This window comes from Tamandua tetradactyla, chromosome 10 (assembly GCF_023851605.1).
Source record: "Tamandua tetradactyla isolate mTamTet1 chromosome 10, mTamTet1.pri, whole genome shotgun sequence".
NCBI lineage: Eukaryota > Metazoa > Chordata > Mammalia > Pilosa > Myrmecophagidae > Tamandua > Tamandua tetradactyla.
Window position 1 is genome coordinate 59,598,494 of NC_135336.1, and position 23,205 is coordinate 59,621,698.

The following is a 23,205-nucleotide window of genomic DNA, read 5'->3' on the forward strand; positions in this document are numbered from 1 at the left end:
CCTTAGCCTCAAAACTGTATACTAACAAATTTCCATTGTTTAAACCCAACCCATTTCATGATATTTGCTTTGAGCAGCATAGAAAACTGAAACAGATAGCAATTGCCTAAAGTGGGGAGCTGCAACTATGGAAAATGGAGAGCAAAGATATCAGATTCTTGCCCTTTAAGCTTTAAAAAAAAAAAAAAGCGATTCAAGAATGCCTGACGATCAAGTTTTTCCTCCTTTGAAGAGATAAGAACTCTCTGGGCTAGAAGAAGTAGGGAAGAGTTGAAAAGGAAGCTAGAGAGTTAGACATAGTGAAACCATATGAAAAGGGCTTCATGAGTTTGTTCATTCCCCTCCCAATCTCTGACCTTTGGGTCAGTTTCTGAAAAGGGAGGGGGAGCAGCAGAAGTCAATCATAAGTTTGAAGGTTTGAAAGGATAGAGTGTCTGTCCTCTGCCCTTCTTTCAGCAAGTGGAGAAGCAGCAGCCACCCAAGAATGTTACCATGGTGTGACAGAAGGGTAGAGAGCTGTGTGCTGCACTGGGTGTCAAGACTGAGATACTAAGGCAACCACTGCTTCTTCTACATGCCATAGTGTTCCATAAGCACTGTACATTCCTTTTCTCACCAAGTGAGCTAACATGGGTTTCAGGCAAGAAGAGAAGAAAAAACTCTTTAAATCTCTAGTTTAAACCAAAATCCTTGAGTTTACTCAGAAAAAAATGAGAAAATCCTGTAGTAACTCAGTTGACTCAGACTTGACTAAGGTTACATTTTTCTGCTTTCAAGCTATACAGAAACTGCAATACAGAATAAATTACACCTTAGAAAAATACAGATAACTCTTTATCATGTCCAAGGGCACAGTTAAAAAATATTCTGACAGTTACAGATAGTTTGCCCATGAATGGTAAAGATAGTGGATTTGGATTTAGAAGATCTGGGTTTAAATCTTTCTTTTTTGGTCCCATTATAGTTTCTACTTTTGCAACAGTTTTATCATGTAAAATGGGTACCTGTTCTGCCTCTCTCAGGCAAAATTAGGATAATAAATAAGGTAATACTTGGGAAAGGGTTATGTAATAAATAAGGTACCATAAATATATTACCATTTGTCTAATTCTATCAGGTGGCTGTGGTCTGAAAATTAGGCCAAAGATAATGTAAGTGATCAAATGTTACATTTTGATAGTGGATATTTTTACACTACTTTTAGAAAAATGCTTAATGAATTGTAATGTGCATAAGAATCACCCAGAGGATCTTCCTATAATGAGAATTCAGGATAAGCAGATCTGGGCTGGGCCTTGGATTTTCCATTTCTAACAACATCTCAGATGACAATGATCTTATTGAACCATAGTCATCTTGGGTAGCCATGCTCTAGTTAATGACTAATTTTTGCACATTTCCTAAGCTTAAGCTAATAATTAATATTCAATAATGCATCTCACATTGCCCAAGAATAGCTCCCACATTTCTTTAACTTGCCCATCTGTTCACATCAAGTTCCTGATATTCTTAGCATATCTGACTTTGATGATGTCTGGACTTGATTATCCAATGCTCTGAAAATACTTGTATTTATTTATTTTAATATTCATTATCATTCACACAGAACATGGTGCACTTCCAGGGAAAATATAAACAAACAGTTCAGTCAGTCCTTGAGAATTTATAAGATGTAATCCCACAAAGTTGGCAGTACACGTCACTATTTCAGTCATTCATTTTTAAAAAGAGCAAATTTTATATTTGGACCTTAAAAGTAAGATATGGACAAGACAAGGCAGTAGAACACTGTTTTATTTTTGTTGGTTTATTGTTTTCTCTTTGAGTTTCAGGAATGTACTGCATGTATGGACACACTCTTATCATCCATGGTTTTGTCTCTGTGGCAAGGACTATTTTCATGTAAAGTACAGAAAGTTGTCACAGACATTAGAGATGGTGTTGCCTGTTTAGCTGCTAAGAAAAAGTAGACACAAGACTGTGGCTTATCCTTGTGGAAGAACTTGTAAATTAATCCAGAACCATTCAAATTATACATCACCTTTCTTCAAACCATCACCACCCCATTTGAGACACAATATGCACAGTGGTTATGAGCTAAACTCTGGAAACAGATTGCTTGGTTGGATAATGTTGAGCATATCACTTAATGGCTTGGTACCTCAACTTCCTCATCAGTATAATGGGAATAATTATTGTACTTATCTCATGGAACTGTTGTATAGATAAATAAGTTAATATATGAAAATCATTTGGGACCTGGCTGGCACTCTATAAAGGTTAACCATTATTTAATTTCAGGATGTTTGTCCATAACTACATGACCAGTATGGGCTTGATTTTACAAGTTCTTCAGACACTAACATATGAAGGATGAGATGCTATCATTCATAGTTACTAGAGACAAAATATGTATCTCCTAAAATAACAATAGATTTTATAGTTTTCAGTTTTACTGTATTTGTATTATATTATAAAGACTGCTACAGTTAAAACTTTTAGAAAATGCAAATAAAGTAGCTTCCAAAGGAACAGCCATCACATCCAACATTATTGCATTATTCCACAGACATTGTGAAGAGAAATGCATTTAAAGACATAATTTACTCATCAAAGGGACCGAAAATTTGTCTAAAAGATTATATAAGTAATGGGACATTACAGTTTGATATTTGTTATACAGAGACACTCTAGTTCTGTGCTTCCTGAATTATACTGTGCAGAGGGATCACCCAGAGGAGCTTATAAAACTGCAGATTTGGATTCAGTAGGCTTGTGCGGGGATGAAGATTTTTCACTTTCAACAAACTCACAAATGATAATGATCCCTTTGGACCACAGACTACTAACAGATTAGGGAGGTGCTTTAGCTTGTTAAAGCTGCTGGGATGCAATATACCAGAAACAGAACGGCTTTTAAAAATGGAATTTATCAAATTGCAAGTTTACAATTCTAAGGCCATGAAAATGTCTAAATTAAGGCACCAACAAGAGATTACCTTCACTTGAGAAAGGCTGATGCTTTCCAGAATATTTCTGTCAGCTGGGAAGGCACATGACATCTGTTAGCTTTCTCTCCTCGTTTCATAAGGCTTCCATGGGGACATTTTTCTTCTGCATCTCCAAAGGTCTCTGGCTGTTTGGGCTCTGCTGGCTCTGAAGCTTCTTCCAAAGTGGTTCCTTTTTAAAGGACTGCACTAAGCGACCCCCACCTTGAATGGGTGGAGACATATCTCCACAGAAACTACCTAATCAAAAGTTACCACCCACAATTGGGTAGCTCACTTCTTCATGTAAAGAGTAAAAAGGATCCCACCCAGCAATATTGAATGAGGATTAAAGAACATGGTTTTTCTGGGGTACACAACAGTTTCAAATTGGCACAAGAGGCTGTTTATTTTTCTATTCTTTATTCATTTTTCAATTTTTTAAAAATATAACAACAAACAAACACAAACATTCTTAACATATGACCATTCTGTTCTACATATATAATCAGTAATTCACTGATTATATATCACATAGCTGTATATTCATCATCACGATCATTTCTTAGAACACTTGCTTATTTTTTTAAAAAATTAATGTTTATAATTATCAAGTGTGGTGTTTTGAAGCTGTGTGTACCCCAGAAAACCATGTTCTTAAATTTAATCCATTCCTGTGGGTGTGGTACTATTATAAGTAGGAACTTTTGTTTTGGCTACTTCAATTAAGGTATGACCTACCTCATTCAGGATGCCTCTTAATCTTCTTACTGAAGTCCTTTGTGAGAGAATGAAGTTCAGACAGAGGGAGAGAGCCATGCAAGCAAGAAGCTGAAATCAACAAAACTGGAGAGACCAGCAGATGCCACCATATGCCTTGCCATATGGCAGAGGAGCCAAGATTGCCATCAGCTGGCCTTTGGGGACAAAGCATCACCTTGGCGATGCCTTAATTTGGGCATTTCCTCGACTTCAAAATAGTAAGTGAATAAATTCCCATTGTTCAAACTAAACTATTTCAAGGTATTTTGCTTTAAGTAGTCTAGGAAACTAAAACATCAAGTTTCAGAATTAAGCTCATTTATGTTATTATAATGTGGATATGGCATCTCTTGGAAATATCCAAAAGAGACTAACTCTTCAACTGTGATGTTTAAGACCATTGCAATTCGTTTGGTTTGTTTTCTACTTAGTGGACTTCTTAGTCAATAAGATATGTTTTCCATATAAAGTTTACATAAAAATGCCTACCATCTGTATTTCTCCTATTTAATGTCTAAAGAGAGCAAAGAAAGAGTGTTTACAGATTAATAATTCTCAGAACATTTAGAGATCACGGATTCAAATTCAGTTCAGCAGGCTTAGACTCTGTAACTCGCTTTGTATTTGGTTCTGTGTGAGTCACCAAAAAAAATATATAACTCTGTCTTTTCTTCATAGAATTTATCTTTTTAAATGGGAAGCAATTCTGATAATTAAGATGATTAAAGCAAAATAATGAGCAATAATAATGATAATTGCATTTAATCAAGTTCCCAAATATAAGGTGCAAGCAATAAAAATTATAATGGCATAAAGGAAACCAATTATCAAATGTTAAAGATATGCTTCCTAAGGGAAATGCTGCTTATAATGGGCCCTGGAAGTAGATGGGAGTTTGAATCTATTCCAGGCATCAATAGCTATAGGGACAATAATATTTGGATATCCACCTCAGTAACCTATGTATAGAATGAGAATGAAGTCGGCAACTGGGGTGCAGCTAAATTACTTTTAAGGTTTGAAGTACCTTATTATTATTTTTTTTTTAATTTTTAATTTTTTTTTGCATGGGCAGGCACTGGGAATCAAACCTGCATCTCCAGCATGGCAGCCAAGAATTCTACTACTAAGCCACTATCATACTACTCATGCATACCTTATTTTTTGCGTCAAACATAATTCATAAAAATCTGAGGTGGGTGAGAAATGGCAGAAGTATTGCCATTTGTTAATGTTGAAATGCATTATATCAGACATGGGTTAGCTTTTATAAAGGAAATATATTAAGTAACAAGTTTATAGTTATAAGGCCACAAAAATGCCCAAACTAAGGCATGCAGAGAAAGGGACCTTAACTCAAGAAAGGCCAACCTGGAAAAGCCTGTAGTTGACATCTGCTGGTCCTTTGGCTTCTGGTTTCAAACAGCTTCCCCTTCGGCATTTTCTTTCTGCTTCTCCAACTGTCTCTGTGTCAGTTCTGAGCTCTTTACAAAATGGTTCCCTCTTCAAGGACTCCAGTAAGTGATGCAACTTGAATGGTTAGAAACACATCTCTATGGAAACCACCTAATCATAAAGTCCCACTCACAATTGAGTAGGTCACATCTCCTGAAATATGGAAACAACTTACTCAAAAAGATCCCACCCAGGTGGTGCAACAGTGGCTCAGCAGGCAGAATTCCTGCCTGATATGCCAGAGACCTGGGTTCAATTCCTGGTGCCTGCCCATGCGAAAAAAAAGAAGATCCCATCCAACAATTTTGAATGAGAATTAAAGAATGTGGCTTTTCTGGGGTATACAATAGTTTCAAAACAGCACAGGAAGGATGATTGTTTTAGAAAAGTTATTGTCCTTCAAAATGGTCCGACTATGGTTTCCTTAAGTAGAAAGCTCCTTTTGTGCTTACCAAACATAAATTGCTTGTAAGAATTGTGATTTACTCTCAATGTTACAGGTTGAAACCTCTTGTACACAGTAAGAACACAATCCATGGTGCTGCTTTGTGCCTAGTACTTGTTGGGGATTCAGGTGGGATAGCTTTTCCTCTCCACTGTCCCCTGAATGACAGCAATATAGGCCTTTGGCCTCATTTATTCTAAAATATTTAAATCAAATTGTAAGACTAATTTATTAAAAATGAGAAATAAATGCAAAACAGATTCTTCTGGCTGCTGTAATTTATTAGCTCAATTGGTATTTGTCTGTGGTTAGTTAACCCAGTGGGTTCGAATATAGTGCTAATGATGCCAAGATCAAGGATTTAATCCCTCCTGGCCTACTTAGCTTTGCTCCATTCCATGGACAGAGCTGTACCCATACTCAGGTCAGACTTGATCTGAGTATATTCCACTTCACAGAGGCTGACAGAGAGAATACAGTTAGATTAGTCTAGATCTCTCAATACCACCAGGAATTAGCAACTAAATAAACAAACTCTAGGTACATATTGAACTAATTGGTCCATAGTCATTACTTTCCGTAAGGACAGACGATCCTAATATACGGTTAAGTACATACCTTTTGCTGATTTTTAATGCAATTTTATTGAGATATATTCGCAAACCACTCAGAGTACACAAACACTGGCTCACAGTATCATCACATAGTTGTGCTACATCCCCATGATCAATTTTAGAACATTTTCATTATACCAGAATAAAATAAAAATAAAAAAAGAAGACACAAATCTTTCCATACCCGTTAATTCCAGTCCCCCCCTCCCCCCCATTACTGACCCACAATATTGGTGTGGTGTATTTGTTGATAAAAGGATGTTAAAATATTACAGTTAACTGTAGTCCATAGTTTGCAATAGTTACATTTTTTCCATATACCCCTCTATTATTAACTCCTTATAATAGTGTCATGTATTTGTTCTAGTTCATGAAATAACTTTTTTCTGTTTGCACAAATAATCACAGATACCACAAGATTTACTGTGTTATACATTCCCATATTTTAATCTCCAACTTTCCTTTTGGTGATGTACATGACCCTAAACTTCCCCTTCCTTCCACATTCACAAACCATTCAATACAGTTAATTATTTTTACAATAGCATGCTACCATCACCTCTATCCGCTTCCAAACATTGAAGTCCAACCTTGTCAAACATTCTGCACAAGTTAAGCCTCCACTCCCCTTTCTTTAGCCTTATTCTATATCCTCGTAACCTATAGTCTGTATTTTATGAGCTTGCATATTATAATTCATTCATATCAGTGAGGTTATACAATATTTGTCCTTTTATGTCTGAGACATTTCACTTAGTATAGTGTCCTTAAGTTTCATCTTTGTTGTTACATGCTTCAGGACTTCATATCTTCTTCCTGCTGAATAATGTTCCATTGTATGTATAAACCACATTTTGTTTATCCACTCATATTAGTGGACACTTGGCTTGTTTCCATCTTTTGGCAACTGTGAATAATGCCGCTATACACATTGGTGTGAAAATGTCTGCTCACACCCTGCTTTCAGACCTTCTGGATCTATCCTGAGTGGTGTGATTGTTGGGTCATAAGGGAACTCTATACTTTGCTTTCTGAAGAATCATCCTCCATAGTGACTGTACCATTTCACATTCCCACTAGTAGTGAATGAGTGTTCCAATTCCTCTACTCCTCTCCAAACACTTGCAGTTTCCCATTTGTTTAATGGTGGCCATTCTAACAGGTGAGTGATGATAGCCCATTGTCATTCTGACTCGCATTTTTCTATTAACTAGTGAAACTGAGCATCTTTTCGTGTGCTTTTTAGACATCTGTATTTCCTCTTTGGAAAAATGCCTAGCCCTGTCTTTTGCTCAGTTTTCAATTGGGTTATTTGTCCCTTTTTTTGTTGAGTTGAATGGTTTCTTTATATATTTTGGATTTCAAACCCTTTACTGATATGTGGTGTTTTAGTTTGCTAAAGCTGCTAGAATACAAGTAGCAGAAACTAACAGTTTTTAAAAAGGGAATTTATTAAGTTGTAAGTTACAGTTCTTAGGCCATGAAGATGTTCAAACTAAGGCACCAAAAAGAGGTTACCTTCACTCAAGAAAGGCTGACACCATCTAGTACTCCTCTGTCAGCTAGGAAGGCATATAGCAAATTCTGTTAGCTTCCTCTCCCAGCTTCTGTTTCATAAGGCTTCGCTGGGGGTATTTTTCTTCTGCATCTCCAAAGAACTCTGGCTGTGTGGGCTATAAACCTTTTTGCAAAATGGTTCCCTCTTAAAGGACTGCAGTAAGCAACCCCACCTGCAAAGGATGGAGATACAACTCCATGGAAACCACCTAATCAACAGGCCCCACCTACAATTGAGTGGGTCACACCTCCATGCAAGCAACTTAACCAAAAAGATTCCATCAAGCAATATTGAAACAGAATTAAAGAATGTGGCTTTTCTGGGGTACATAACAGTTTCAAACTGGCACATGTGATTTCCAAACATTTTCTTCCATTGGCTCAGTTGCAGGTAAACATCTTCAAGATATAGTGATAGGTGGTAGTGTCTTAGACTTTACATCCAAAGCTCAAGCAATGAAAGAAAAAATAGACAATTGGGAACTCCTCTTTGCTGATTTTTGAATGCCAACTAAGAAGTGTCTTGACTTCTTTTTGTCTCAGAATGTGCTGTCTCCCAAATTGGATTCCTTTATTGTTAAATCTCTATAAAATATACTATATCCTGCAAATCCTGTCAAAATTATAAAACATTCTATAGAGAGGGCATCCTTAATATTCCAGAGAATATTTTTTAGTGAGAAATAGAGATTTTAAGAGAAAGTTGTGACAAACTTGACTGGGCTCCCAAAGAGTGAGAAAAAGCAGGTACTGCCATTTGCTACATGTCTCTGCTAGGTCAACTGGAGATATTTTGAATCTCACTGTCATTAAACAAACCAAAATATGAGTATTAAGAATAGCCTAGGGGTGGTGCAATGGTGGCTCAGTGGCAGAATTCTCATCTGCTATGCCAGAGACCCGGGTTCGATTCCTAGAGCCTGCCCATACAAAAAAAGAAAAAAAAAATAAGAATAGCCTCATTATTAACTGTGAATAGAGATAGAGGAGGCTCAATTCTGAGTGTCTTTAGATTAAGTATTCAACTTGTTACTAGCACCACATGCCCTAACCTAAGAACATTGTATAAGAGGAGTAAATAAGTCAGAGGAAGGACCATGTTATAGATGTTGAAAAAAACATCAGAAAAAATAATTGCCACCTGTAATAATGGTACCAACAAAATTTCTGAAAAGAGTACTAAGAAATTCTTGCATGGATGTTTTTAAAATGATTACAAACTTACCCATTAAATCTTCCCAGGCTGAAGAGAATAGAATAATGCAAAACATAACAGGCATGTGCCATGCATAGCTATATGTGTCCTGAGCCCTAGATTGTCCTTTAGATTGTCCCTATATTCACAGGACTGATGGCTGACTTGTACATTTTTTGATCAGCAGTCATAACAAGACCTCCACATTATTTTTAACAATGTTTTTAGTTGCCTTATGATAGATCTTGTTCCATATTTGTGCCTGTTCTACAACTTGCTAAGGTAAGTTTGTAATGGAACTGCATTGACATTTTGAATGTCAACATTTGTCAGTTTCCATGATATGAGTTTTATATACATTATTAATTTCATCCTCAAAGAAGGCCTAGGAATATTATTACCTTCATGTATGTATATGTGAGAAAACCAATGCTCAGAGCTTTGTATAAAACCAAAATTTTTATACTTTCCACTCTTATGCATGCATCTGAGACCTCAATTATGACCTGGCTATTATTCATCTCCTTGCAGTCTCCTCTGGGTAACAGGTCTGTCTCCTGGTGACTCCTGCAATCACCATCTCCTGCACAGCTTCCTGCCTATCCTCTGCCTACTCTGGCTGCTCCTTTTTCCTCCATCCCTATTTCTTGAAACTAAAGCCATGTTTCTTGCTCTATCAAGCACGATTCAATTTTCATTAGCTTGTGAAAGGAACCAAACATGAGAAAATATGTATATGTGAGAAAACCAATGCTCAGAGCTTTGTATAAAACCAAAATTTTTATACTTTCCACTCTTATGCATGCATCTGAGACCTCAATTATGACCTGGCTATTATTCATCTCCTTGCAGTCTCCTCTGGGTAACAGGTCTGTCTCCTGGTGACTCCTGCAATCACCATCTCCTGCACAGCTTCCTGCCTATCCTCTGCCTACTCTGGCTGCTCCTTTTTCCTCCATCCCTATTTCTTGAAACTAAAGCCATGTTTCTTGCTCTATCAAGCACGATTCAATTTTCATTAGCTTGTGAAAGGAACCAAACATGAGAAAAATTATACAGTAAAACACCTGAGGCGAAAGTCCTCAATTCTACCCAAAAATAAGATTTTTAATCTTGCCATTAATTCTTACATTAAACTCAAGAATTTTTAAGGCTCCCTGTTTACTCCCTCCAAATAGGTTCTAAAAGCCAGAAACCCAGACTCAGCAGGAAATTTTAGTTAAATTGACCCATTAGACTAATAATTGTTTTAGGAAGTTTTCTCTGTGGATGATCAACACGTTGGTCAATCTATCTTTTCACCTCCTGTGCAACCTATGTAAACTTAAATACATTTACAAACCACCCTGCTAGTCTTAATGCCCATGTATAATAAGCTGATATAGTAAAATAGTAATTTAAAACAACAACACAGAAGTTTTAAGAATCAGAACTGAGGTCAAATCCTGGCTCAGCCACATAGCAGGTTAGGTGATCGTTTTTTAAAAAAAGAAAAAAAAAAACAATTATTTTGAATTTCAGCATCTTCACATCTAAAATGTTGGTAACAATTACCTCATAGGGTTACTGTGAGAATAAAATAGGTGAGAGCTCTGGAATCTTTAACACAATTGCCTAGTACATTGCAAATGGTCAAAGACCCCAAATGAGTCCCCTTTATCATCATTTTCTCCATGAAAACACAATAATCACAAACACCTGATCTTTACAAGCTCCCTCCATTATCTTTCATCCTCTCATAAATGCACACGCTAAAAACTTTACATAAACTAACAGATCTATAATCTGCATTTTGGGTGGTGAAAATCTTCTTGAGAACAAAACCTATTTGCACAATTATATTCTGTTGAACCCCAAACAAAATAATTCCTTAATAAAGCATAACATCATTAGTTCATTGAAAATTAGGTGCTAGGACATAGTAGCAAATAAAACATACATATATTTTGCCCTAATAGATCATAATAGGGAGACAGGAAATAAAAATTAACAAAACACCTGTGTTTCAAATTATGGTACGTGCTAGGAAGGGGAAAAGCAGGCTGTCACTGGAGAGAATAATGGGGGCGGGGCATATTTAAATTGGGAAATATCACTGAGGAATATTTCCCAAGTCTTGGGTCCTTAGCTCCGAAGAGCTAAGACCTTGATGGTAACTAGGCAGAGCAGGGGAAGAATGTTCCAAGTAAACAGTGCACCAAAGACCTTGAGGGAGAGAGTTCAGTGCACTGAATGAAAGTATGAACATGTGCTTGAACAAAGTTACAGGGTGGGCAGGAGGAAATGGATGTGAGCTTTAGAGCTAAACTGGAGAAGAAAAGAGAAAGAATGAGACAACAAGAGACAGAATTCACAACAGAAAATTTATAAGACAAAATTTACAATAAAGAAGAACTAGATTCACCATTCAACTCTATGGACATGCATCTGACTATTTAAGGATAAATGTGAGACATGAATATATTATTACTTGAATTGGTGTAAGTCCCCACATGCTTCTGTCATATTATGTGGAGAGCAAAGTGTGATGTCAGTATTTAAAGACTAACATTTGTTTTAAAAAAACAAACAAACATGGCTCTTAAATATGAGCCAATTTATTTATCTGTGGCTAATCCAAGAAAAGACAGTTTTTTCAATGCAGGAGGTCAGATTGTCTGTGTTGAACTTAAGGGGATATTGTATATGTGTAAACTGTTCATTGTGAGGAATTGGATAAATTTTCAATGGCATTTGAACCACACATGACTTTCGGTTTATATATTGACTTTAGAACTTAATAGCATCATGCTTCACAAGGATGGGCTTCTAAAGAGGGCTCTCGGTTGCAAATAAATTTTATGAATTATTTGTATCATAGAGGTGTTTTAAACATGTATGAGATATCTTAGGGTGAGAGCAGAGATTAATGTGAGAAAAAGACCCAAGGCCAATCAATAAGAAATTCAACTAAGAAAGAGTCCAATGTCATGGAAACTAAAAGAAAAGAAAATTTTAAGGAATGATTGAGTTAAAATGTTAAAAATTCGTGAAGCATCAGTTAAGATGAGTTTTTTAAAATGATCTTTGATTTTGTCAATATATCTCTTACTGATGACCTTCATAATTTTTATTGGAATGATGTCAGAAATTTGATGGTAAGTGGATCAAATAGTGAATGTAAAAGGAGAAAGAAGTGAAACTGAATGTGAACTCCTTTGAAGAAGCTTGGTGAACAAGAAAAGTTGATATTAGCTCAAGGGACATGGAGAGAAAGGAAGGATTTATTGTTTTAAATAAATATGTTAATAAAACAGCATGTTTGAATGCTAAAAAAATACTCTAACAAAAATATTTATAATACGGCAGATAAAGGAGGAAACCCAAAGATGCCACTGCCATGAGAAGGCGAACAGGGAGAGAACATATTACGTATGACCAAGTATTAGTCTTTGACAAGAGGAGACCATGTTATTCATTTTAAGAAGAGGGACAAAACCAGGATGCTGCAGAAAGAGGCAAATTTTCGAGACTGAGAATAAGAAAATTTGAATTTGATGGCTATTGTTTTCTCAATATTTTTGAAGTAGGAGAGGGGGTAGGCAGGTGTGTATTTGAGAGGTTTGAGAAAAGTGGAGAAGTAAGGAAGCAGTAAATGCAGAGAAGGTAGATAAGCATGCTAGAGAAACATAGTAAAGTTCCTGGGCATTGAAGAAGGTCTATTTATGGGACGTGATTGGAAGGACAACTGAATAAAGAGTTATTACTGCTTCACATATTAGTTTTGTCCTTCCATTTTCACTTCCATCCATTGCTCTTATTGCTGTCACCTTTAGATCCAGAACCAGAGATCCACCCTGGCCTCTTTAAAAGGACTCTTCTCCAGTCCTCCTTCTGTAGAACCACTTGCCCTGGGATGATTAACCTTTAGGGCAAAGAAGGTGCTCTCATCCAAAGCCTGTACCCTCCCTTCTCGCCATCCTCTCCCTCACTAAGCCGTGGTATTAGACTCCTGTGGCTGTGGTAACAAATTGGCCCAAACTTAGTGGCTTAAAACAACACAAATTTATTATCTTCTGGTTCCGGAGATCTGAAGTTTAAAATGACTTTTGTGCGGGATTAGCAGGACTGTCTTTATTTCTGTAGACACTAAGGGAGCCCATTTCCTTTTGTTTTCCAGCTTCCAGAGGCTGGCTGTGTCCCTAGGCTCCAGCATCTCTTCCATCTTCAAGGCCAGCAATAGCAAGTCATTCTCACATACCATCAATCTGACATAGACTCTTCTTCTATTTTCTGCCTCCCTTTGATAAGGACCAGTGTGATTTTATTAGGCTCACACAGAAAATCCAGGATAATCTACCTATTTTAAAATCCATTCATTAGCAATTGTTCTAGTTTGCTACTGCCAGAATGCAATATACTAGAAACAGAACAGCTTTTAAAAGGAAGGATTTATTAAGTTGCAAGTTTGCAGTTCTAAAGCTTTGAAAATGTCCAAATTAAAGCAAGGCTATAGAAATGTCCTATCTAAGGTATCCAGGGAAAGATAGTTTGGTTCAAGAAGGCTGATAATGTTCAGGGTTTCTCTCTCAACTGGAAAGGCACATGGCAAACATGGCAATGTCTGCGAGCTTTCTCCCTAGGTTTCTTCTTTCATGAAGCTCTCCCAGGAGCATTTTCCTTCTAATTTCCAAAGGTCTCTGACTGCATCAGCTCATGTCTGCCTTCCTAACAGAACTCCACGTAAGCTCTCCTTCCAAGTTTTATCAATGAGCAAATGATGACTCCAGCCTTTGACAAGTTTCTCTCTCTACTCTGCCCATTATTCTTCTGGATTTTAATTTATATTTGTTGTCTCATTTTCTTTCATCAGTAAAATGTAGAAATAAAGGAAAGGATTGAAAAAAAGATATTGCATTGTAAGGAATGTTTCCTGTTTTAAAAGACTCCAGTAAACTAATCAAGACTCACCCTGAATGGATGGAGTCACATCTCCCTCTAATCAAAGGTTAATATCCACAATCGGGCATGTCACATCTCCATGGGATAATCTAATCAAGCTTTCAACCTACAGTGCTGAATGGAGATTAAGAGAAAAGACTACCTCCACAAAATAGATCAGGATTAAAACATGGTTTTTCCAGGGTACACAATCCTTTCAAAGTGGTACAGCAACTTAATTCTATTTGCAATTTAACTCATTTGCCATATTCACAGGAATTCCACATAATTCCAGGAATTACATTGTGGACATCTTTGGGGGCTGTATTAGTCATGGTTCACTAGAAATAGAAGCAACAGGAGATATTTGTAAATATGAGATTTATAAAAGTATCTCATGTGACTGTGGGATGTAAGAGTCCAAAATCTGTAGTGCAGGCTGCAAGCTGGCAGTTCCAAAGAAGGACCTCAACAAACTCCCCATGAAAGGCTGGCTGGCTAAAGCAGAGAGATTCTGAATTCTCATTGAAAGCCTCCAGGTGACTAAAAGATGACTGCTAAATCATTATATTGATATTTCTGTTGGTCTCCAGTGACTTGGAGCAGTTAGAAGAAAAAATGAAAAACCGTGGAACTGTAACCCATATCAAACTTTAAAATCTGTTCTATAACTATGTGCTAAAATGTACTTGGAAAGTTACTGCTTTTTTGTATATATGTTATATTTCACAATTAAAAGAAAACATAATTTACAGGTGATTAGATTAAGCATCACTCATTGCAGAAGACACTCCCTTTAGCCCCCTTAGCCGAGTGCAGATATAATCAGTCGTGGATGCAACCAATGTGCTCATGATTTCAGCCCATGAAATGTCCTCACAGCAACACATAGGCCAGTAGTTGCTTGACCAGACAACTGGGCACCACCACTGGCCAAATTCACACATGAACTTGACCAACTTAACTGACACAACCAAGTTCCTGTAGTTAAGACCTGGGAATTCTCTGCCCAGATAACCCCACAATCAGTTCTCTAAAGCCCTGATTCTTAGAACAGGCTGCATTGCTACTGGTTCACCTCAGATTTGAGGGCTTGCTCTGGAGGTCTCATATGCTCTCTTAAGTTCGGGCCCTAAGTTAAGGGCAGGCCTGACTGTCATTACTCAAAAAGTAGCTGCCCTATCCTTCCAAACTGTTTTTTTTCCCCAATCTTATCCCCCCAAATATTAGCAAAACCCACTTCAAGTTACCGCTCCAAATAAAACTTATTTTGTAGGTTCGACTCACTAAATTTCAGTTGGGGAATTTGGGATTGTTCTGGGAAATGTGTTTTGGTATATGGGGTGAAAAATGTACTGACTATAAGCCCTGGCTCAGAAGAATTGGGAACAATTAAGGTTATTTTAGGATGCTGTTGGAATTGTAATTGTAAAGAGTAGGAGAATAAACATCAAACAGGCAAGATCTGGCTCTACTTCAGGACTGAACCAGAAGAGAAGCGGACCAGTATGGGAGGAAGAGGAGAAAAGATAAAAGGCTTAAATTTGCAGAATTTCAGTTCAGAAGCCCATAAAATTAAATTTTATCCCATGCTTTTTTTTTAATGGTAAATGTGATATCCATACAATGAGTAACAATGAGTATGATAGGTCAGGTCACATTATTTGATATAGGTAACTTGCTGTTGCTAAATGCTATTGGCTTTCATTTTCCCTCTACTCTTTTTCCATCACTCCAGTTTGATCTAATCTGAAAACTCTTCTTTCATGTATGCGTTTATATAATGTATGTATTTAGATATGTGTTTGTTCATATATCTTTATCATGGGGTCACAGAAAGAAACTTGGGTTTGTTTTTGGTTCTGGCACCAATTCCATAGGTGTCAATTCCATGTGGCTCACAGTTTAATGGGCAGGATGAATATTGTACACATAATTGTACCCACATGATTTCAATTCCATAGGAGACTACTCAGAATAAATGTTTGCTTATCTATGAAAGATGTTTCAGATGAGATGATCCTTTTAATTATTTTTCATTCTATAATTCTGGAAATCTACCCAGGGAAGTCAGGCGAACCTGCCTTCCTAACAGAACTCCACGTAAGCTCTCCTTCCAAGTTTTATCAATGAGCAAATGATGACTCCAGCCTTTGACAAGTTTCTCTCTCTACTCTGCCCATTATTCTTCTGGATTTTAATTTATATTTGTTGTCTCATTTTCTTTCATCAGTAAAATGTAGAAATAAAGGAAAGGATTGAAAAAAAGATATTGCATTGTAAGGAGATTTTGTCAAACCTCTCTTGTCTTTGCGTCCTTGACTTTTATTTTCATATTTTATATGGCAGGTGTCACATTTCAGTCTTTTTCCATGTGAGTATCTCCTTATAGCAGCACCATTTGCTGGTTTTTGTTTGCTTGGTTTTGTGTTTGTTTGCTTGCTTATTTGGGAAGTGCATGGGCTGGGATTCTAACCTGAGTCTCCCACTTCGCAGGAGAGTAGTTCAGTTCTACCATTGAACTACTCTTGCACCTCCTATGTCCCTGACTTTTTAGTACCCAAGAACTACATATTTGTCATACAGTAAATATCTGCGCCATGCTAGAGGAGATACATGGTATATAGATGATGCAGCTAATGGGGTGTGGACATGTTAGATCTGGTTCTTCATTTTTTTTTTTTATTCAGTCAACAAATATATGCTGAATGCTTTCTAAATGTTATAGATGAGAGTGAACAAGATATAATGATCTCTTAATCCATGTGGCTTAGAGTCTGATTGTGAAGATGAATATTGAACCCTTAATTGTGCTAAAATTAATTAACTGCAGATAGAGTGAGTTATTTGAAGAAAAAGTTGGAAATACTGGTTATTTATAACAGGAGTCCCTAACGCAACCTGGTGTTGAGGAAAGCCTGCTTTCGTGTCCTAATTCAGTCACTTTCCATACCAGGTCTTCTCATCACAAGGACCTTCTCATTCTAACATACAATGGGAAGCCTAAAACTGATTCTGCAACCATGTTCTATATTCTAAATTTGATTGATTTCATCTATGCTTTAGCTCCTCCACAAGCTTTAAGTTCCTTTAAGATGGTACATATATATATGTGTGTGTGTGTGTGTGTACATATATATATGTTATATACATGTTATATGTAATATATATGTATGTATGTATGATCTTCACTTCTAGCAATGAATGTTTATTGATCTAAGCATGATATGAGGTGATAGAGATTCAGAGATAAAACTAACCGTCTCTGCTTTCAACAACCATGGTCCTGTTGGGGAAACAAGCAAACAACCAACTTCAAATCAAGTAGTTAGTCATTAGTATGATGAGAGCTGAATGCATGGAATTCAGAAGTAGGAGAGAGTAGGAGCATTTAAGACGGCCTTCAGGGCCTGTCTTGGAAGATTATTTCTCAAAGAACAAGGAGTTAACAAGTGAAGAAGGTACAGGTTTTGGTGCAGGTGTTCTATGCATGTGTAAAAAGGCATGGTGGTAGGAGGTACTGTAACTCTTCTCCAGAATGGCAAGCCTCAATTCAGATGGGTGCATGGACAGTTGTAGAGTCATGACATAAGCAGCGCCAGATTTTGAAGGACGTGTGGAATGGGGGTGGGGATATTATTACTCCATTGGATTCGTAGTGGCTGAGACAGAACAAAACAAAAGGATAAACTGTTTAGAATAGATTAGAACAGGGTAAAGCCCAGAGCTTGGAGATCACCTAGAATCTTCTTGTAGGAATTTGGGCAAGAAATGCTGAATCAACTAAGGATCATAGTAGCAGAAGATAGAGATGAGTCAGTAGAAATGTAAAATTTGGAATAATCTGGACTCCATGACCAGATGTGGTGACCGTAAGGAAAAGAAAGGAGGGTTGAATGATCGCAGGCTATTGTCTGGGGCAAGCGGTGGGTAAAAATTTCAGTATCTGAGATGGATTTAAGAGAGGAGGATGGAGAGGAGGATGTGGAGGGAGATTAGTGTCAGTAAACCTGACATTAAGCCTATGTTTTCAAGTATCCATGGGGTGCTTATACAGAAAGAGGCTGAACAGATGTGCCTGGGACTCAAGAAAGAGGATGTATATTTGGGGAAGGGCAGCAGTGAGCATTTAAAATAAATTATTATTTATATCTTATGGTTAGGAATATTCTCCATAACAAAGAGTGCAATTTAAAGTTGAAGTTGTATAAATCCTCACTAAATTTATTTTTAATAATCACTGGATGTAAAAAGTGAATGTATAAGAGCTGTATATGTTAGCAAAGAATTGCTATTAAATTATTATAGTTTGCCTATGTTTATTCACACACCCATACAAAGGTTTACAATATATTAGTGCTGCAGACCAGAAGAAGAATTATATATCCAAATCCTGACTTTGCCTCTGACAAAGGATAGACTGCTAAAATAAGAGTTTTCAGAATTGTCAAAGGGTTTATCTATTTTTAAAAAGAAAGCTATGTGTTAAAGGTCAGAGCTAGAGTTTGCTCATTTATAAAACAAGTATAATTCTTGTTTCTTTAATTGATTATGTCGAAATACAATAATATTCCTACACATAGATTTTTGTTTCACTTTGGAGAGGGTTACAAGTTACTTCCCAAAGGATCAACTTTAAAATAGTAGCTGAATGGATTTAACCAATTGTTATTTTCTATGGTAACCAGGCTGAAACAGTGAGAAACGGTTGACGTCCCAGAAGAACGCCATATCATGAAACTTAAAGGGGAGATTTCCTTTGGAAAATTGTGTTGCATTCTTGGCGTGTGAGCACTTGCAATAATGTTAACTTTCACTTATGGTTATACTTAATGTTGGAGCTAATCCTCGTTTATTTTACGCCTGCTCTTGTTCTCTGTTTTTCCTCTTTGCACATCTGGCCTTCGTTTGGCCCTGGCCTCAGAGTTAGCGCTCCCTGTAAAAGCTCCTTGGAGTCGGGAAGCCCTCGTCCTGGCCGCCAGGTGACAGAGACGGTGGAAACCGGCGGATCTCTGAGAGCACCGAGCCGCTCACATTCCATTCCCCTCCCACCGCCCTCGCACTGGGAGGTGGAGAGGGCTTCAAACTTCGCTCCAATCCGCAGCTGGCCCTCCCCAGGGAACCCCTGCTCGGCGACACGCCCGCCGCGGACCGAGTTGCAGAAACTTTGCAAAGCTCCGCTTCCGAGCCTGGGGAAGCGGAGTGCTCCCCCTCCTCCCCAGAGTCCCCCCTCCCCCCTGCTCCCACCCCCGGTCCTCGCCCAGCCGGGGACGCTGATGATAGGACGAGCCCCGGCCGCGCATTGTGTATATGCAAACCAGAGCGGCGGCTCCCCCAGTGCTGGCCGACCCTGGCCGGGGCTGGGGCTGCTGCTGGCGCTGCAGTGGGCGCCGCTGCCCTTGCTGGAGCCGGCCACTGTCCTGCCCCCGCGGCGCGGCGGGCGGCCGAGCCCCTAAGCTGCTATACAACCACCGGCAAGGGGACACCCGGAGGGGCTGAAGATGAAGGTGCCCGCGCATGGGCCCCCGCTGATTGCCAACCCCTCCCGAGCCCGTGCCCCGCGCGGAGCCCGAGGCCGCCGAGGACCCGCCTTCGCCGCAGTAGCAGCTGGAGCAACGACAGAGGCGGCAGCTGTGGCAGCTGCGGCGGCGGCTGCGGCGCCCCTCGCGGGAGCGCGTAGAGCCGCGGCGGCAGCTCAGGGTCCGCCGCTGCCCCGGCTGCCATGAGTTGTGCGGAGGTGATGTATCACCCCCAGCCGTATGGAGCTCCCCAGTATCTGCCCAACCCTGTGGCAGCTGCAACCTGCCCCACAGCCTACTACCATCAGGCGCCCCAACCTGGCCAGCAGGTGAGTCACCGGCCAGGCAGCCTGGCGGGGGCGGGGGCGAGGGGCACCGGGAGTATCGGTCTGGGGCTCCAGGGACGTCACACCGTGACTGGTGGCACAGGGGATGCTCTGGGACCTGCGGGAGCGCCTTGGAGCGAAAGCCGTCTGCATAGAGGAGAGGAGGCTTCGGGAAGGGAAGAGCAGCAGGGGTGAACCAGTAGGGATTGGAGACTTTACCTGGCAAGGGGTTTCGTTAAACCCCAAGCTCAGAGGCTGCTCCTCATAGCCACCCTAACTGGTAGGGCTCAGGTCTCTGAAGCTCACCAAGGGCATCTGTCTTAGGAGTATGTGAGTAAACTTCCTTTAAACCCAATACTTTGTTTCCTTTGGAAAGGTACAGCGTTTCAGAGTTTTCTTGATTAAGGGGGTGGAGAGTTGCCACTGAGATAGGAAAGTCTGAATGGACAGTGAGTTTATGGAAAAACCTTTCTTGGACTTTTTGGTGGACCATGGCTCCAGTGTACGGTTTATAGAAGGCTACGAGACCTTCTCCCTAGAGTCTGTTTTCTCCCCGCTGCTGTGATGTAGGAGGAAGGGACCCATCCCAGGGTTTCGCATTTGGTTTCTGATATCATCAACATCACAGAGCTTGTTATAGTATGTGTTCAGTCTGTTGAAAGGGTTCCCCCAGCCAAGAGGCAACTTTGGAGTCTCTGAGTGTTGGGTCTCTACCACCCCAAGAGTGACTGAGAATGCTGTGGGTAAAAATAAAAATAAAATAAAGAAAAAGAAAGGGGTGGAATTTGACCCTGGGTGCCCCTGAACATTCTTTGTTCACAGAAAAAGTGTATCAAAGCTTAGTTAGCCCTACATAAAATAAATATGTGTGTGTGTAGCAAGGAGCTGGACTGAAAAAGGGTCCTCAGACTCAGGGAATCAAGATGGGTTGACTTGGTTAGACTTAAAAAATACAATTTATACACTCTGAGGTGGAAACTCTTACAGGAAACTAGATATGGTTAGGACAGTTCATCCACAGAAATTTTAGATTTATTATTCTAATATCTTAGGGACCATAAGTCTCATTGTGTCCTTGAATTAATCTTGCTTTTTAATAAATTCCTTTTTTTTCTATTTAGTTCTTTTTGCTATATTTATAAGTCTACTCTTTGGAAAGGAATCATAACTTTTGTTTAGAATTTAAGAACTCCAAGATTCATTTGGGTTTGGAGGGATACATGTCCCAGATTCATTTCCTAAAAGTTGTAGTTTGACCAGGACCAATTAGGGCAAAAAAAGGAGGAGCTCCACATTCTAGCTATTTTTTTTTTTTTTTAATCTTCAACAGTGCTAGGTTTTCAAAGCAAACTTACTTATGCTGTTTGTTTTTCTTTGACTTTAAATATAAAGTATATCCCAAGTAATGGAGAAAACTGATTAGGTACAAGACAGACAAGGAGGGGGAAGAGACCTGTTTTATAAACACTCAGTTCCAGGTGAACCACATTTTCCTCCTTCCTCTGTCTCAGAGACCTTAGAGTCTGTGGCCAATTATCAATTGGAATGTGGTCCAGCAACCGACTCAAAGTTAACCAACTATTCAGAAAGGAACTTTCTCCCTTAAAAATTAACTTGAACTAGTAGAAGTTGTGAATAAGGTTTATTTTCTAGGATTGTGCAATTAAGTTCATTTCAATATGAATCTATGGGGAGGGGTTAATATTGCAACACATTTTTTGAACTGAAAAATAGATTTCAAATCAGAAATACATAAATTGCCAATCACCAGATTTAATTTCCAATTAAAAATGACACCAATACTTTATCTAACTTTTGCAATAGCCCTGAGATTTGGCTCCCAAATTCTATCCTTTTGTTGATACCATCGACAAACTGAAGAATAGGTGGTGGTGGTTGTTTTTAAGTGCATTGTCCATCTTGATGAGTTGTACATATTGGCAACTAATGGTCAACTTCTGCCACATTTTGGCTTTCTATAGATATGGCTTAAGTAGTTGCTAGAATGTTGTTGAGAAGTGTGCTTAGGAATTTTCATGTTGCTCATACTAAAAATGGCTTGTTTGAGATTATGACTTTTTTTGTCCTGTGAAGAAACTCTTTGACCATAACTGGCCAGAGAAATGAAAAGATGATCGACAGTGTAACTGCTCTTCTTTTATTGTCAAGAGTTTATTTTGTTGACCTATATTTTCTACTGGAAAAAAGAGTAAATTAGGAAATCCTTATCAGGCTGACAACATTTTTAGACTATGTGGTGCGTGGGTGAAGTGGGACTAATATTGACTTGGCCTTAATGTAGTCATCTGAGAATACATATTTTGGTTGTTTTTGCATTCCATAAGGTTTTATCATTATTATCCATGAAGATTGTTTTCTCCGTACATGGGAAGTGACCTCTAACAGCATCTTGCCTGGGAGACGAAAGTATGGGCTACAATGCCTAATTTGAAAGTTTCATTTGTTGAATAGAGAAAAGGAAAAAGGAAAGAAGCAGAATGATAGAGAAATCAAGACACTTTAATTATCATTTATAAAATGTTAGAAAACAGTGCATTAAGGCTTTGAATAACTTCTTTATTCAACTGTAGCAATGTATCTTTGAACTGATTTTGTTTTTCATATCTGTATATCTCTGACGTCCTTGTAAATTAGTATATCAAAATGGTTCATTAAAATGGATTTTCAACACAGGTATATTTTTCCTCTTAACTTTGAAAAAAGCCCTTTTGAAATAATAGGATTCCATATTCCAGGCATGTGCACTCTCGGTTTTTTTTTTCCCCAAAAAGCACAATTTATTTTTGAAATATTAAGTTCAGCTTTTAATCAAACTTTTTATACAATAGGTGAGAAGTAGTTAATGCCATAAAAGCACAGTTAACTGTATATATATGAAGCAGGCTGTACTGCAGGTGCAGGTATTCTAGGCATACAGGAGGATGAATGAATCAAAGGAATCTATAAAAGCATCTGAAGAGCAAATTTTACAGTTTCTAATGTTGATTCCTAGAAATTGTGTTGCTGTGCATAAATCTTAGAGAGTTCTTCAGTGAGCAAATAAATTTTTGAGGATTGCTAAGCTCCCTGTTCCCTGTGCCGACAGTCTCGTCATAGCTTTAGTATTCCAGTGCTAGCATCTCCTTCAGGAGAACTCTGGACTCAAGCCTCAGCACATGCTCTGAAGGTAAGAAGGCACTAGAATATTTGCAGGAAGGAGAGCACTTGAATTCTAGAAGTGACATCAGGAACCAATAGAAAATTTCAAAATACGTGCCAGGAAAAATTGAGAGAATTAGTATGAAATCAAAGATTCTCTTCCAACCCAGTGGACTTGTCATCTTAAATATAGATACTGTCTTGTCCAATCCCCCACCCCCACCTTCATATTCATAATGATAATACTGGGAATATACATATAGCAA

General features: G+C 38.5%; 1 protein-coding gene across 11 annotated transcripts in view; it reads left to right on the top strand.

The window, feature by feature from the left end:
- Positions 1-7,328: 7,328 nt before the first annotated feature.
- The window catches only part of VGLL3 (vestigial like family member 3), a 61,837-nt gene continuing 45,960 nt past the window's right edge, over positions 7,329-23,205 (top strand). For 10 of the 11 annotated variants that reach the window (XR_013158587.1, XR_013158588.1, XR_013158589.1 and 7 more), the window contains exon 1: positions 19,630-19,783. Coding sequence is in view for 3 of the 11 variants with exons in the window: in XM_077118698.1 (XP_076974813.1) it covers positions 19,658-19,783 (126 nt within the window). In the remaining 8 variants the exon portion in view is untranslated. Of the gene's footprint in view, positions 7,426-19,629; positions 19,784-23,205 lie in introns of those variants that run through there. The other variant, XM_077118700.1, reaches the window with a different exon arrangement.